Genomic DNA, 17,276 nt, shown 5'->3' on the forward strand with positions numbered 1-17,276 from the left:
TTTCAGAACAGTCCCAGAAAATTTTACCGAAGACATTCTATTAAAAGTTACATTCTCAATTGTTGCTCTGTCATCTTAATAAAAACTTAAAAGGATAAGTAAATTGGAACATGAAGTCAATACATATCTAGACTAAGGCAATTCTGAAATAGGGAAACTGGCCAAGATACAAGTACATATCATATATATATATAGCTGTTAGGTGAAGAAGCTGAAAGAATTCCAGTAAAGGGGTGGGTGTGTGTACACACATATGTAAGTTCTCTGCAGAAGCCAGAGGACTGGACGATTCTGTGTCTCAGAAATATAAGGTGCCTCAGAAAGACATGGATCAAGAGCAGGAAGTTTACTGCTCAAATAGCATGGGCTAAATCCAAGGAGCAGGCTATGTTAGAGTGTAGTATCACTCATCTTGCTGGCTCTGACACCCAAGGCAGAGTTGCTTTCATTCTTGCCAAATGTCAACCATCTGTCTTGACCTCAGGAACTAGCGCCATTCTCTGACACTATGTACCTTTCCTTGGGATGTCATCCTGGCTTTGGGCACTCAGGGCTTCTGCTCTAACTCACGTGAAGGTGTGATTGGTGTGGGATAGTCGCACCAATGACCTTCAGATGTTTTAACTTGGGGTTTCTGTACAGCCTGTGGTGAGAAACGCTCAGAGTGGATTTGGGCCTATGTTAAATTCTTGTTCTGGAAGTGCACTTATGCTACATGGTACAGCTAAGCTATGTAATTGTAACCCAAATTACCCTCTGGAGGAACCTTTCTTTCTTCACTAGCCTCTTAGTTTAGGTACCAAAACTAATGTCTAGTTTTGGGTAACATGGTTGTCCTACCGCATGATAAAAGGGTGAGGAATGAACATTGAGAAAACAAGTTTCTTAACCAGCAACATACCTTTAAAAGACTGGAAAGTAATGGTTCTTTGATAATAACAAATGGCCAGGATTTACATTTTACTGTATTACCAGCTGGGCATTGCCCATCCTGTTGGAAAAACAAACCTAAGGCAGAGAGCTTAATACATGCTAGACATCTGCCCTGCATAGAATGAAATCATACTCCTGAATAGAAGAGCCTGCATTTGTGCCATGCAATTGGACTGCAGTGCTCCTTGCAGTCCTTGAAGAGAAACAGTGTTCTTCACTCAAAGTGGACCAGCAGATGAAATACTATGAAAACTCATGAAGTCTCAGTTGCTTCTCAAAGGGTGGATTAATGAGCAGCTAACTTTTTTCTTATGCATTCTTATGCCATTATTTTTAGCCAAATCGGCAAGTAGATCTGTGTGGCCAAACAGATGCTGGGGCAGCAGAAGAGAAGGCAGAAATGCTGGTAGGACAGGAGGGCAGGGCTGCTTCTCTTGCGTTAGGCAGTCTTGGATTGGCTAAATTGTTTGTAAAGTTGTGTGTTTGGCAATTCTTCAGCAAGGACTCAAATATGCAGGTGGCTGCTGGGATTGCAGCCTCTGGCCTTATACAGGCTTGCAGAGTTATAGAGTATTTCCAAAGGTAGTTATATGTCTTGTTCTCAATTTGATGCTGCCCTGCCTGATGTTGTCACAACATGCTGCAGCCAAGGATGAGCAGAGTTTTGAAACAGGCTTCCTTAGTGAAACTTTGCTCACAGCTGAAATCTGAAGAAACGGAAAGGTTGAGTGCTACTAAGTACTGGCTGATCTGACCCTCAGCAGTCAGAATAAACCCTGTTTTGCAAAAACTGAGGTGTAAATGGTGAAATTCCATTGTTTCTAATTCAGTTTTGTGCAACTGAATTTTCCTGTCTTGTTTAAACAAAGTACAGCATCTGGCTGCAGTTGCAGTCAGGTGCTTTTGTATAGTGTTGCCAAGTACTGTCATACTGCCTCACTTCATTGTACATGTGGATGCACTGAAGAACACACGTACATTCAGAAATTACTGAGAGATCCTTCTGGGTGAATGGCATTATAAAAAAAGAAGATAATTATTTCAACATTTAATCCGAATATTCTATATAAAGCACATTTTGGCATTTTGAAAAGAACCAAAATTTAACAATTTGGGGGGAAGAGAGGAGTCCTTTTTTTTAAGGATAATATTAGTATAAAGTTAAAAATGAGTCATTCTCTTAATTTCTCTAACTTGGTGACTCATGCTCTTGGCAAACTAATTACCCAAGACAAGTGACTCAGAAATAAATGCCATAGTTTTATGGCTATTGTTGTTCAACTAAACATGAGGCTTGATTTTGGGTATAACAAAGGTAGCTATATCCTGCAAATTATGCCACGGTGCTGCTTGAGGGCATATTGCGCATGCACATTTCTTTAATCTGATGTGTTTTTGTCATTCTGAGGTAGGATGGTGTAACTAGCTTCTGGGTGTCTAAAGCAGCCATGGCCATCAAGAATCTCATGAGTGTACTTGGACGAGGAAAATCTAATCTGGTATGTATTTCTTTCCATCCAGGAGCAGTGATTTATTGAAGCCTCACCACAGGAGCATTTCTCTGATTAAGCTTTTCACTTCAGATTCTTAATAAATTGTTTGATGAATATTACTGAGAATGTTGATATGGGGATGATAGGAAGATCATGCCATGTTTGCTTGGGATGAGTATAGTACCAGGCTGTTGGCCATAACGCTCTCTCTGTCTCGTTTGTTTTTCTTTCCATGCCCTCCCTGCTGCTCCTTGGCTGCAGTCTGTAAGGTACTATCACAATGCAGGTCTGATCTGATGAAACCACAACTAATGCCGATATCTGCCTACAATGGCAAGAGAACCCAGACTATAAACTTGGGATTTCTGGCCTCTTAATAGGCAAGTCTGTTGCTCATCTTCCCCTTTCACGCCCCTCGGTTCCCTTTGTTTCTGTTCTTCCTCTCTATTATTAACTCATATTGAAGTTCTGTGTCACTGTTTTCTGGGAACCCAATTTCACTTGGGTATACATACACTCTAAAAAAGTCATGTTACCTCCATGGTGGGAGTTCATCATACAATGAAAATAGGAAACAATTTTGTTTTAATAGTTCTGAATGGTTTTCAGCTGAAGCAATGAGTAGGAAAGTCAGGCATATTTTAGTGAAACGTTTATGTTTCTCAACTAGGATTTTTAAATTGAGAGTTTAAGTTTATAGTAGCATTAGAAATTAATCATAATTATTGCAGATACCTATACAGCCTTATTCTCAGAAAGCAGGCTATTTGCTAGTATAGCTGAAATGATTCCTGTAGTGAGACAGGAGATTGTCTTAAGAAAGCTGCATTGAATAGTAGTTTCTATTCTCTTTGTTTTGTTCAGTTGTAAGTATAGCAGGCAACAGATGAAATAACTATTGACGTAGAGAATAACACAAATCATGTCAAGCAAGGACTTCAAACACCGTGCTTTGAGGTCAGTTACCTGTGTGCCTGGAACTTTGATCACACTGGTAATGGCCAGATGACATAACTTGTGTGGATGCACATGCAAAGATAAATAGGCAGCTTTTCATTGAATTTTACAAGCAGAACAAGAAAATGTCAGTGAGGCGAAAATGCATGTTTCTAATATGCTCAAGGAACTTCAACAAAGGAAGCTAATATTGATGAATTAATTTGCTTGAAACTGCAAGCAAGGGGTTTTGTTTGCTTGGTATTTAAACTTAAATGGATCCTGTTTCCAATAAGCAGCATGAAGGAGGAGTCTTTCCAGGGCACTGCCATACCAAATGGAAGACAGCAGGTTCTCTGCCTGATGAAATGTAAGTTTGACTGCTAATCAGCCTGCCTAAAGCACTGCTAGAGTAATAGCCAGTTTTCCTGAGAATGCAGCTTCTGGGGAACTGAAGCTGTTTCTTAAGTTTGTTTTTTTTTTTTAAGAAAATTGAGATATTCTGATGTTTTTCAAATAGAAGTCTTTTAGATTTCCATTTCAGCACTTACCCTGCCCCGGCAAATGAGTTAAAAATCTGAGAATGACTGGAATTCTGCTACTAAATTTTTCAGTTTAGGGGCATGGGCATTTAGATTTCTGTTTTGGGTCAAACTGATCCGAATATAGATTTCATTTTGGAAGTGAGACCTGCCTACAAGTCATTTCTCAGCTCTCTTGCTACCTTTTATTTTAGCATTGTTGCTTTTCTTTCTTTAAATGGAAGGTGAGAAGAACAGTTATTCGCAGTTTGTAAAGCGTTTAAAGATCTCTGTGCACAGAGCACTACGTAGGTGAAAATTATTATTTGAATTCAGAACTATGTTTTGTCTTCTTCCTTTTTGCCTTATGTCAGTCTGTGCTGTGACTGAAGTCAATCTGCTTGTAATCAAAACATGGTTGGTGATTAGGGATGGCGACTTTTGGGATTTTTGTTTTAATCACAGACTTTCTAGTTCACTGAAATTAGGGTTCCAACCTGATTTCTCTCTGCACGAAAGATAAGGTTTTATTCTTAATGTTTTCATTAATTGTTTGTCTTTGCTTTTCCTATGAAAATAGTCACGATGAGTCCATCACTGGTGCTCTTTGCTTCAAAATGTGGGAATGAATCAGCTCTAAATCTTACTTTGTCTGTGTATGTCTGTATATGTTCTGGGAGGATCTGGGGTCTGAAAACTGTCAATGATAAGGAGGTGATAAATCAGACAACTTTTTTTTTTTTTAGGATTTTAGGTCACACGTGTCAATTTCAGCTTGTATCAGATTGCAGTTGTGCCTGTGAATGAAGGCTAATGTCATATTTGTGGGCATTATGTTATCTGCAGTCCATGACCACTGATGTCTCATAACCACTGCATCAGTATTTTTCTTATACCTTTATCTGATAGGGTATGTGTACCTTCCTTTCTGATTTGTGTGCTTGTTTGCCTGTTCTTCTCATTCCCAATCTTTTTATTTTCCTTTTTTTTTTATGTGCATGTGTATGTGTGTGTGTGTGTGTGTTGGGTTTTTGTTGGTTTGGTTTTTGTTTGGTTGGTTTTGGTTTTTCGTTTAGTTTCCCCTTTCCTTCTAAGAGGAAATGAAATGAAGATAAGATACATGTCTCCTCTGGTATAATCATTAAATTTTATAAATGAAGAGATAGCAAACCAATTGGTGCTTACTACTTTTAGAGCAGTCAGGAAAAAGGTATGAGGGATAGATGTCTTTGCTGTATCTGTTCTGTTTTCAGTGGATATACAAAGGTTTCGTAAACTGAAAAAAAGTATCTTTGTCTCCTATTTTACAGGAGATACACAATGCTTTTGTTTTCTCATTCGATGTGTGAGATCACTGGCACCAAAAGAAGCTGTAGCTTCTTTATCTGATGTCCATGTCAAAATTAGGGATAAATATAGTAAATTTGGTTAACAGTGTTCATGAGATCAAGGAGTCTGATTTACCATTTTGGGTTGGAAAGCACAATAAATGTGTATAATCAGAACTTCATACGTGAGTGTCAAAGTAATGTCCCAGGGAGTTACACCGTATGTTACAAGACACTAAATCTTTCGTGCTCCATGGTACTTGACATTTGTTCCTTAGACCCTTTCATGTTAATAATTGATTCAAAGAACTTGTTTTGATCACCCATATGGTATCTTTGAGTCTTAAATTCCCGTTAGACCAAGTGTGTGTTTGTATTAGATACGTTTTATTACAAGAAAACAAATATTTTGGTGGCACTAAGATCCCTGCAGTGAAATACAAGTCACCTCCTATGCAAGAGAGACCCTGAAAGTTGCTTGCTGTTGTAGGGGTTTTTTCACAATGTATCTAATGAAGAAAACAGAAGTCTATGACTATCATTCTGGTATTCTTTTTTAGTGTATACATAGTTTGTATTGACCTTTTGAAAACCTGAAAGCTCTAAATTTGCGTCTTGAACAAAATAAAATGCACAGCACAGAACGTATTTACTTTAAGGTAGAGTCACTAGTTCCAGAAATATTCAGAAGATATAACTATGGCAAACCCACCCAATGCTAGCATAAGGTTCCCTTCTTTGTTACCAGGTAGTTGGAGCATTTAGGGACAAATTTCTCATTTGTAGCATAGCTCCTTCCTACACAAGACTCATTCTTTGCAAACGTGGATTAAAAAGGTATATTTAAAGCAATTAGCATTTGTGTATTATTGTCTGTGGTTTCAACTTAATCTCACAAGGATGTACTAAATGTTTTTTTAGCCTAAACAAATCTTTGGTTTATCTGTCTGAAAGCATATATTTTACTAAATTTTTAACTGCAGATGAGTTGTGGCATTTGAATTTAAACCCTGTGCTTAAACATTCATTCAGACAAGCTTCCTTGCTACTGGGGAAATACTAAAGGTGTGGTGTGTTTCCATTTTACACTAATCCCCATCTCTGGGCTAGCTTAAAGAGGATAATTAAACCTCTGTGTCCTTTCTAGGCTCTGATGGACACTCTCTGTTCCCTCCTGAGTTAGAGGAGTAAGCCAGTTTTGTCTGCATTGGAGGTATGTGTGTGCAGCTAGAATAGTTTAAAGATTTGCCTTTTTTATCTCTTCCATACACAGGCATAGGAAATCAGGTTCCCTGTTGTTACCTGATTCATTATCATTAATATCCATGGAAATTTCATGTCAGCATTTAAGCTCTGGAGTACAGAGTAATGCAAGTAAAAAATCTCTGTGCAGCTGACTATTGATAGGAGAACCAGTTTCTCCTCCTGTTTAGATGTGGCAGTGCAGAATAAGGAAGAGGTAGTCTTTTGTACTTCTCAGCCATTCTTTCTTTCGAAGTGCTTGTTTTGAAACTGTCACTTCCTGATTGCATTGTGGAGGACCACATAAAAATGCTGAGTTGAAAAGAAAGTGAAGACATTCGGCTGAGCAAAACCAGTATGTATACATACATGAGGATAATTGTCTATGGGGGAGCAGTCAGGAGAAAAGGCCATTGTTTTCTCTACCAAGTACTCTGCCACTTGTTGTAATTTTTTTTTTTTATGATGATGAACAGTATTTCTCAATCAGTGGATTGTGAACTTGCATGTTTTCCAATTACATTTTGTATATTTAAGTTTGATAGTTAAAGATAAGCAGCAGTACACTGAGCCAAATACTTGGGTACAAGATAGAGTTTATGGGGGCAAAGGAGAGTGTATTTGAAATGAGTTTTTTAGATTTTTTACATACCTAATACTTTGAATCCATTACCTGTTTGTTTTCTTTTTTAAAAAGTTCTCTGCAGAATAGAAAATATGGCATGGGGAAAAAAAAGATTATTTGCCTCCAACACCTACTTTATCTTCACTGTCTGGTACTCGTAAGAAATAATCAAGGACCCTAAATGCTACAAATTTGGGGAGTTTTATTTGAAATGGCTGAACTAAGGCACTTAAATCTTTCATTTCCTATCAAAGAAGAGCACCAACAGCTCTGCCAGGGATCAGTTAAAGTTGGAGAGAGTAAGTGTAAAGTAAGTTATAATTGTCTAGTTGGATATAGAAACAGATGTATTAGCAGGGAAGGCTTCAGAGAGAAAAGGTTATCACTGCTTTATGACTACTGCATGCTTTTTTTCAGTTGGGATGAAAGACAGCAACCACAATCCCTAATCTCATCTCAGAGCTGCCAGAGGAGAACTGTAGAAACCACCTGGACCGCTGCAAAGTCTGGCCACAGGGATGGGCAAGGTGGTAAGACCAGACTACACCCATGTACTTTTCTGACTATTATTCCCTAGTCTTTTTTGTTGCTAGATGTGTAAGTCAAGTCTGTTACACAGGCAGGCAGTGATTGGACAAGGGAGAACGGTTTTAAACTGAGAGAGAAGAGATTTAGATTAGAAGTTGTTAGGAAGAAATTCTCTGCTCAGAGGAATAGTGGGGCGCTGGAAAAAGTTGTCCAGAGAAGTTGTGGATGCCCCATTCCTGGGAGTGTTCAAGGCCAGATTGGATGGGGCCCTGAGCAACCTGATCTGGCATGTGGCATCCCTGTATGTGGCAGGGGGGTTGGAACTAGATGGAATTTAAGGTCCCTTTGACCCCAAACCTTTCTGTGTCCTTGTCCAGACACATTCCAGGTAGCATTCATGCTGCCTTGCCTGGCCACTGACCTTGGCACTTGGGCCAGGAGATCTATTTATGCCCTATTTGTCATCAACAAAGAGAAAAAACATTCCTCCTAAGGGCTATTCAGGCTGCCAAAGCAAAGTTCCTGCTTAGACAGAGTGCCCTTTTCCATGTTTCTCTCCCTTGATAAAAGTGAGAGGGAGATGAGCTTCCACTCTGTGCAGGGCTTTTCTTCATAACACCAACAGGTTTTGTTTAAGTGCTACAGAAGGCATAATTGAAAGAAGCCTGCACTAGTTGGTGGGTGAAAACGGAAGGAGCTGATGGTCTCAATATAATCTTTATTGGCCTCAATCTGACAAGGATTTAGGCATATGACTAAATTTATGCCATTCATTTCCTCTGTCATCTGCAATCAGTTTCCTCTCTCAGATGCATTAGTATTTGTGGGAAGCAGAATTCTCATATGAACTAGCTGTTGTGATAGTAAGACTTTTTAGCTTTCCTGAGTCACACCAATAATTCTAGAGGTCTTTGGGTCCATTTTTAAATATTCTGATGTTGCACTTTCCAGATAAGAATTTTGCACATTTTTATAGCTGTTTTGTCCCATTTGATTTACACATCTATCACTTGTCATTATATAGTTATGTTTGACTGTTGGTCTTCCAGCCCTGCAATTTATGAGAAAAAGAACTTGAAAAAAACATGTATCTGCCAAAGCTCCTGCGTATACCAAAACAGTATGGGTTTTTTTCCAGTTCTGAAGAGATATTGAGAAGAAATACCAGACTTTTAGCTTGCCACTTTCTATTTGATATGTGCAATATGTGAATATACCTAAAACAAGTCAACAGTATCTGTTTTTTTGTGAGGAACGTTCTCAATAGTTAAGTTATTCTGCTTTACTGCGTTTGCTTTATTTCAAAGAGGAAAAACTGAGTAAGAACCAGTATGACTGGCCTGCAGTATAGAAACAGGATAAACATGGAAATAATTTGAATAGAAATACAAACAGGAATGGCAGAGTGCCAGCAACCACTTGTATATAAATCCTCAGGCAGCTATACCAGAAGTCTCTTTCCTTACATTCTTTGCATTGCATAAAAGTCTGGGTAGTTTGAGAAGATACGTACATGTGTCTCATCACCACTTCTCTCCAAAATATGACCAAACCTTTACAGCTGGTTGGCTTTGAATTAGAGTAGCACCACCGGTGCTCTGTAAGATTTTTGTTGGTTTTTTTGGATAACAGATTTACATATGGACGGCACCTGTTTTATACTTATTTTAGCTTAGCCTTAGACCACGGATATAGGAGGCCCATGGAAAGAAGGAGGAAGAGCTAATCCTCAGAGGTTCCTAAAAAATTTCAAGCCAGGTTGCCTGATGATAATATACCTGAAAGGGTGGTGGTTTGGGTTTTTTTTTTCCCCCCAGTTCCATTGGTTTTGAAACTGTAACACGTGGAGCACAGCACTTTTGATCCATGGCAAAGTATCCTAACTGCAAGGGAGTCAGTAGTTTGCTGAAACTGACAGAGAATTACAGACTTGCCCTCTGTGTTTTTAAGCAAATAAAAAGAGATGATAGAAAGCTGAGTGTCTGAAGCATAGGAAGGTATGGAATAGTCCATGAAGTTTTTGCTGTGCAAATGTGTAATGTCTAGTGAGTCAGTATAGCAGACTTGTTCAGTGATCTAAGTCCATTTGTCCTGGATTGTTCAGCATACAATGTGTAGTCCTTTTCCCACCAGATTGCTGGTTTACAGTGAGATATATAGAAAATATTTTAAAATAAACTAGGAGCTTCCACCTGCTTCAGTTGAAGAAGAAAGACAAAAATACTTAGTAAATGTTAATTTTGAAAGAACTGAAATCATCCTCGATTTTGTTTGTCAATATTGCACCTGGATTCTATTTAGATTGTCTTACAAGTTAGACTGAAAACTGAACTGGCAACCAGGTTTTGTTTAGAAAGTTAGGGTAAAAGGAAGAGGAAAAATTTACTTTAGTTGCACTAAGGTGTCAGAAACTTAACTTGTAATACACACTATGACTTCATTGACAGATTTTGTATGTTCCAGTCCACTTCTATCTGTGGCATAATTGTGCAAAATTAACAGCAAAATGTTAGGGAAATATTTAATTAGAAATAAAAGATTGGAAGGAACTTCAGAAAGATGCTTTCTCCTTGCTTCAGATCTGGATCAGTTCTACCTAAACTGTTCCTCTCAGATATTTAGCTTCTCCTAAAAACTTGCCAGCAATGAACAGTCAAGTCTTCTGGGTCAGTCTTATCCTTGTCTAACTTCATGCTAGGAAATGTCTGCCTCCAGTGTAAAGTAAATTTCCCTTCCTGCAGTTCCCACTTACGAATTTTCTTATTTCTCAGCAACCGTGATGTATTTCCGTTGCTGCTACCTGCTCCAGAATGAATACCCCTCCAAATCTTTCATTTCATAGGCTAAAACTTGATGTTTTCATTTAATTCTGTTTGTTATTCCAAAAGTTTTTTAGAAGCCTAAAATTGGACACAATACTTGAGCACAGTATTCCAGTGAGTCAGTGGAAGGACTGTTCGGCTACCATAAGGAAATTTAAGTGTGTAATTAAAGGTGCTCTTGCTTTTGTTGGAGTGAGGTAATAAGTTGCCACCTTTCAGCTGGGATACAGTAACTGCTCGTGTGTCTGCTCCCAGCAAATGCAGAGAAAACCAGGCTTGAATTCCTGTTCCATATCGGGCTGGCTGTATGTGCAGTCAGTTTCTGTGTCAGGGATGAGAAGGGACAACTGTTACCAGCTGGGGACAGCAGCAGCAAGGATTCCTCATATCCTTGGTTGGACTTGACAAGTTCATAAAATGTACCCAGCCAGCTGCCTAGATCTGCCATCAAAAGGCATGAAGGTCTGTGCCAGTCCAGGCAGCAGCCTTCTGCTGTGTAGTTTTAACATAATCAGGTAAGTCAGGGACTTCTCAAAGAATTTCAGAGTTTTGGAAGAACGAAAGCTCCATGTAGCAGTACATGTGTGTAGCCTGTCTTCCTTCTTACCCTCTTCAGGGCAATCACTTTTGGGCTGGCAATTAAAACAAATGCTTATGCATTAGGATATGAAGAAAACTCTGTTTAAATCATCTTCAGAATATTACTTGCAGGCTTTTAGGAAGAAATTTTTACTTTATTCTCAATCACTCTTTCTTCATTTTCCCAACATGGTGTGCATGTTTTTCTGTTGCTTGCTCCCAGCTACCTAAACATAATTTTCTGGTCCCAGGCAAGAAGTGGAGAGAATACCACATTACCTCTCATGAGGCCATTTCTTAATGCAGTATCCCTTTCTGGAGGCACTTATAATAGCTCTTCATTCTTTGTACATGTTCTGCAGTGGAGGGGCCATGTCCTGTACTAATTCTAGGTGTAAGAAGGAGCCATTACGAGACCTGTTTTACTTTAAGGACAGCCATCCATGTAGTTACTGGCAGTTTGTATAAAGAAATGACCTTCATGTGCAAAGCAAAATTTAATTAGTGTTTCTTTTCAAGTATACACGACACCACAGCATAGTTCACCCAGTTTTATTTTATCTCCACTTGGTATTTGATATATTTCATTCAGAAAAATGTGTTTTTACACTTGGATGTCTCAGCGGTCAGAGAATAAATCACAGTCACAAGATTATCATTGCTGTGCAGGGAAAGCCAAGATACTAAAAAAGCATGAGGTCAAACACATTCAAGGTCACACTAGTCCCTCTAAGCTGTTGAGTGACACGTGACAATGTAGACAAAAACTTGAACGTTCCTGCCGATGCACGAATAACTTTGCGTGAGGTACAAGGTGTACCTGGGAGCACACGCACCGAGGCCTCCGAGACACAGATACCTGAGTCACATGAGGGTGCGCTAGGGTACGCCGAAGCGAAAATGACACCGCGGCCGGTCCCACGGGCAGCTTGCCCAGTATGCACCAGGGTCGCGGGAGTCAGGCCACACCGCAGTTGTACCGGGGACAGCTTGCGGGTGGCCGTACCCCGCCGGGCCGCCCCGATCCCCCGCCCCGACGCGCTCCCGGGGCCGCTGGCGGAGGCCCGCAGGTGCGGGGCGCGGCGCCGGGAGCGCGCACGTTGCCCGGGCGGGGGGGGTCGCCGCGTCCCCGGCGAGGGCGGCGGCCGCCCCTCTGCAGCGCGCTGCGGGCAGGACGCCTGCGCCGTGCGGGGGGGCGGGCGCCGCATCCCTGCGCTCGGAGCTGCGGGCACGGGCGCCGGCATGAGCGGAGGCTCCGCCGCGCCCAGCCGGAGCTGAGTCGGGAGACAAAGGGGAGAGGCTGCCGCCATGGGCGAGCAGCTCCGCGCCCAGCCCGCCGCCCCGGCGGGGCCGCCGCCGCCCGCCGCCGCCTCCTGCTCGCTGGTCGGCGGGCTGCTGCAGAACGGCTTCCACCCCTCGGGCCCGCCGCTCAGCAACGGCGGCTGCGGGGAGGCGCCGCACCCGCTGCTGCTACGCCCGGAGCTGCCGCCGCTCAGCCACGGCTCCCCGGCCAAGAAATGCAGGCTGCGCCGGAGGGCGGACTCGGGCCGGCGGCATAGGCCACGTAAGTGATGACCGCGGCGGCTCTGGGGAGCGACGCCGGCCCGGCCCCCTCCGCCCCGCGCGGCGCTGCCGCAGCCCGGCCCGGTGTCAGGCGCCTGCGGGTCCCGCGCCACCTCCTTCCCTGCGGAGCGCCGCCCGGCCGGGGCTGACGGGCGCCCGGCTCCGCGCCGCGGGCGTTCCGCCCCCCAACGCCGGCTGCCGGGCGGGCGGAGCGCGGGAGCCCCGTGCCGGCCAATGCGGCGGCGCCGCCCGGGCACGGCCCCGCTCCCGCGTGGGCCGGGCCCGCCCTGCGCCAATGGGGCGGCGGCGGGCGGGGAGCGGCGGCCCGGCACAAACGCCGGCGGGCGGCGGGCGGCCGCTCCTTGCCGAGCTGCGCGTCGGGCGGTGCCCAGGGTCCTGCCCGCCTCGCCGCCTCCTCGCCGCACGCATGAAGCTCATAGTGCCCAAGCAACACTGTGAGTAACGCCCGGCCGGGGCCACCGGGGCGCTCTGGAGCGTGGGAAGGTTCTGCGGGCTTAGCGTTTGCTCCTTTCCCAAACGGTGTTCGAATGAAGAAAAAAGTGCATCGGGGAACCCAGAGCAAGTTATTCTGACTGGCGGGGAAAAAATATATTGCAAACATGTTAAATTTGTAGTATGCTTCTCATTTGGGTAGTCTTCGTGAATTGGCTGTCTGTTTCAGGTTTGGTTTTAAGGCTGTGAGACTCAAACATCCTATTTGTTAATTTTATGTTTGCTTATTTCTGTATGGTTGATTGATTAGTAGTCTTGCTTACTTGTAGGTGGGGAGGTATTGAATAATTCCGTGGTAAACTCTGCGAGTAAAACAATCTACGGGAAAAAGTACACCGTTTCATTTCGCTCTCACTTTGCTAGCCCTTCAAATAAAGCCCACAAATGTTTGCTTCTTTGTTACAAGTTCAGCATGTTCCAAAAAGGGTAATCAGGGATAGTCAGGATCACAGCTGCCTGCTGCCAAAACTTAAAGATGTTTCTACTCAGTAGGAAGTAAGTGTGCGTTCAGCTACTCTGGGGTTTGTTTTTTTTTTTTTTTTCTTTGTTTTGAAGTGAATATTTAAAAAACTTTCCTGGTTAAACAGAACAAAATATTCAGAAACAGCTTTGAAGAGCTGCAGCTTTCACAGAACTGCGTATTAGCCAGTGCCTTTTCTGGCTTTTTCAATGCTTTTGGTGAGCTACTCATGCCACTTTCCCTTCTCTGATTGATTAATCATGGAGTGCTTACAGTACTTGTTGATAGTTAATTTAGTCCTCTATCAAATTTAACCTATCAATGACCAAACCATTCTCTGTCACAAACTGGTTTTGTAGTCTTTGTCCTGCTTCACGTTGTCTTCATGAACAAGACCTGCAGAACCTGGGCTAGCTTACATTTTGATTTGGTGTAACTGAGTCAGCACTTGCATATCAGACTCTCCATAATAGTATAAACTATTTTGAAGCAAAGAATAAAGCTTTTAGGGATTCATGTAATCACTTGATTAGGAAAGAATGAGGCTTTGGAATTTCCATCCCATCTTGAGGGGAAAAAAGAGCCCATCAGAGTAAAAAGCATAGGTGACTGACTATATTAGCCAAGATATATGACAGCTGAATCTTCAGGTGTGGGGTTTTAGTGAAATGAGGCTTTAATAAAAACAGCAGCTGAGGGAAGTGCTTTGTAGAACTATTTCGTGGTCAATTTCTTTGCTGATTAAAATACATGAATGCTTGCTGATATACTTTTATATATATATATATAGAGTTTATTTTGTACGGGAAAAAATCTGAAATTTAGTATTAGTCATGCAGGAAATAATGGTAGCATACTGTCACCATCTTTAAAAATTCATTACCTTATTACTCAAATTGTCCTGGTACTGTGTATCTTTCCACTTCATCCTCCCCTAGTGAATACTACACAATACCATTTTTACTGGTTTGTTTGGTGCTTTTAATCCTGGCCTATGCAGATGTTTGTTCTGTTCCTAAGGACAGATTGCAAAATGAAGTGCAGTTGCCACATGGCATGTGAGACCAGTATTGATTGCAGGGTTTGCTTTGTGTGGTGGAGAAGATGAGATAATTGGCATTTCCCAATATTTCAACAAATGAAACCTATCTTTCTGCAGCAATCACTCCTTTAAACCCTTACTTATATGTTCTCTTGATTGTTTTTCCTTTCTGACAAAGTGAGGTAGAATTCTATGTTCACAAGTCTTTTTCCCTCTCGGAAGGGAAGATTCCCCATGAAATCAGTGTGCTTTGCTGATAAGCCTGCAGTGAGAGAGCTTCTGCTGGGAATCCTGTCTTTGCTTTCTTTTTTCCTTAGTTTAACTAGATGGGTTGTCAGGGATATTGGGCTTGTGTCAGTTTTCTTTTTCTTTAGAAATCAGTTTGTGGTAATATAAAAACATTTGTGTGGATGGTCACACCTGTTTAACCAACAGCTCTCTGCTTTTGGGTTTGAAGTTTTTGTGGGGTTGGTTGTAACTTTTGGGTTTTGTTTGTTTTTCTGGTGAGGAAGAAGACAATTAATAAACACTTGCTACCAAAGATGAACTGGAAGGTTTCACCTGATATGTGTGCATGATTTAGCTCTAGGTTTTTAAGGTTTGAAGAAACTGTAATTACTAAGCAGATATAATTAATTTTTTGAGCTACATATTCTATTTTCCTTCAAAGGAAAAAAATGCTTCTGTCTCATTTCTTTTATAACTGTGTAAAACAGGAAGAAGTAATTGAAAAATATGTGTAAGCTATTATCCCTTTATTTTTTAAATAAAAATCAACTTTCAGAAGCTGTAAGATTACTATGCCATAATATGTGTGTCTTGTTCTGGTGTTTTTTTTTTTTTTTTCCTCTGTTACTGTTTTTGGCTCTCACTTATTCTGGACCAAATTAAAACAGGAAGTTCTTAGATCATCAAAGTGTCAAGCAATGCAAATGAAATGTAAAGGAAGTAGTAGGATTTCAACATATGTGTGTCCAGAAAGAAAAGTAGCTGAAACTAAGATAATTCATCTGAGATACTTAAGATATCAGAGTATTAATACCACCATTCAAATTATTGATAAAAAATTGAAATACTGTGCCTGTCTTTGAGGGAATATAGGTCTTGTAAAAGAGGTTTATAAGCTGAAACAGTTTTGGCAAAAGAAGAAACTCCTGCAGATTGGTCAGGAATAAATCCAGGGCTCAGGTAGAGAGAACAATGTTCTACCCAGCAGGATTCAGGCGCAGCCTCTTTCTAAAAGTTGAGGAGTAAAAAGATTCAGCTAGCCTTATGTGGTGGTTGTTTAAATGTATGAAAAGGATTACCCTTGGTTATCTTCTTTAATGGGGGTAAATGTTATTGGATGACCCAGGAATACCCTTTCATTCTTGCTTCTCCTGAGCTCTTGTCCGTGAGGAGAATGTTGTGATTTAATATTTACTTTCCACATGACCCCTATATATTGTATGTTAAGCATAAGATTTTTAAAAATCTAAGGTGTTGAAATCTGAATATAATAATGCCTTGTAGAAGTAGCCTAATACTCCAGAGTTAATGCAGAAAGTAGGTAAAATGTATCATGGAATTTCTCATGAGTGAACCTTTGCCCCAGATACACAGCTGTTGGTGTGCATCAGATTACCTACTTATGCAATGCTGTAGATACCTTCTGTTTGCATTGTCACATGCTTCTGCAGCTAAATTTTGGACTAGTACAGATTTTTATCTCAAGATAACAAACCATTAAGTAGTTGGCACAGTTTATTAACATAAAGGGAATTTAATTTTTTTAAAGAAGATAAGTAGAATCTTTGATTTATGCTAGACTTTTAAGAACACATGATGCATCTTGATGCTTTCTGTATTGGTTCTATGGGACCTAAAACTAGATTTTAGAGTTATTTTTTGACTTACTGCTGTGTAGCAATGCAGTAGAATAGTTCTGTTTTTGTCACAGTTATAGATTCAACTGATCCAATAGGTATGTTGCGTACCTACTTAAAAGAGAGAAGTCAGCTCATAGGCTCATATCAGACAATTTTAGTCAAGTGCATTTTTTTATGTTATGACAACATTTCTGCAACATATCCAATGTCTTTACTGCTCATAGTAAATCACACAGTTTTGACTAACTATGATTAGCCTGAGATGTGGGTGGGAAGGATTTTACTTTCCCCTCCTTGCTTTCCTGGCTTTTTGTGATTCAGGGACACTTACTCAGGTTATCAATGAAATGCTGGACTTCCAGTTTAAAGCAAACCAACAGAAACACTGCTCAAACAACAGAAACAACCCTCAAACACTGCTCGCCACCCCCCGCCAAAAAACCACGAACAACAAAAAAACCCTACCTCCACAATTTTTTCCCCATTTTCCCTCAAGTCTGTGGAAAACTTATCTACACAAATACCTTTCTTTCATACCCCCTGGTTGTAGTACTGGGCAGGCTCTATTAATTTTTGGTGGCTTCTGAATCATCTTTCTGTATTCACAGAGGCAACAAAACCCAGGAGCACCTTCAGTCTGTGCACACTTCCATTAGCACCATGTTTAGTGGTGCCAGGAAAGTTGAAGGGTGTAGGTACCAGCTGAGATGAACTATATATAGATACAGAAAAGAGCTGATGGTGGGCCAGTGGTGCATTTTTATTTGGAACATACTGATAGTAAAAAAAGATACAATGAATACATTTTAAAATAATCACTGGA

The 17,276-nt window shown here is 41.2% G+C and overlaps 1 protein-coding gene across 18 annotated transcripts in view; it reads left to right on the plus strand.

The window, feature by feature from the left end:
- PANK1 (pantothenate kinase 1) overlaps window positions 1–17,276 on the plus strand; it is a 43,331-nt gene that overhangs the window by 4,796 nt on the left and 21,259 nt on the right. For 6 of the 18 annotated variants that reach the window (XM_010410702.4, XM_010410753.4, XM_010410725.4 and 3 more), the window contains exon 4: window positions 7,496–7,608. In XM_010410702.4, coding sequence (XP_010409004.1) covers window positions 7,496–7,608 — 113 coding nt within the window. Of the gene's footprint in view, window positions 1–2,345; window positions 2,433–3,658; window positions 3,733–4,629; window positions 4,794–6,358; window positions 6,425–7,495; window positions 7,609–12,210; window positions 12,572–12,917; window positions 13,026–17,276 lie in introns of those variants that run through there. The other 12 variants (XM_019293082.3, XM_019293086.3, XM_019293114.3 and 9 more) reach the window with 11 other exon arrangements.

This window comes from Corvus cornix, chromosome 6 (genome assembly GCF_000738735.6).
Source record: "Corvus cornix cornix isolate S_Up_H32 chromosome 6, ASM73873v5, whole genome shotgun sequence".
NCBI classification, from domain to species: Eukaryota; Metazoa; Chordata; class Aves; order Passeriformes; family Corvidae; genus Corvus; species Corvus cornix.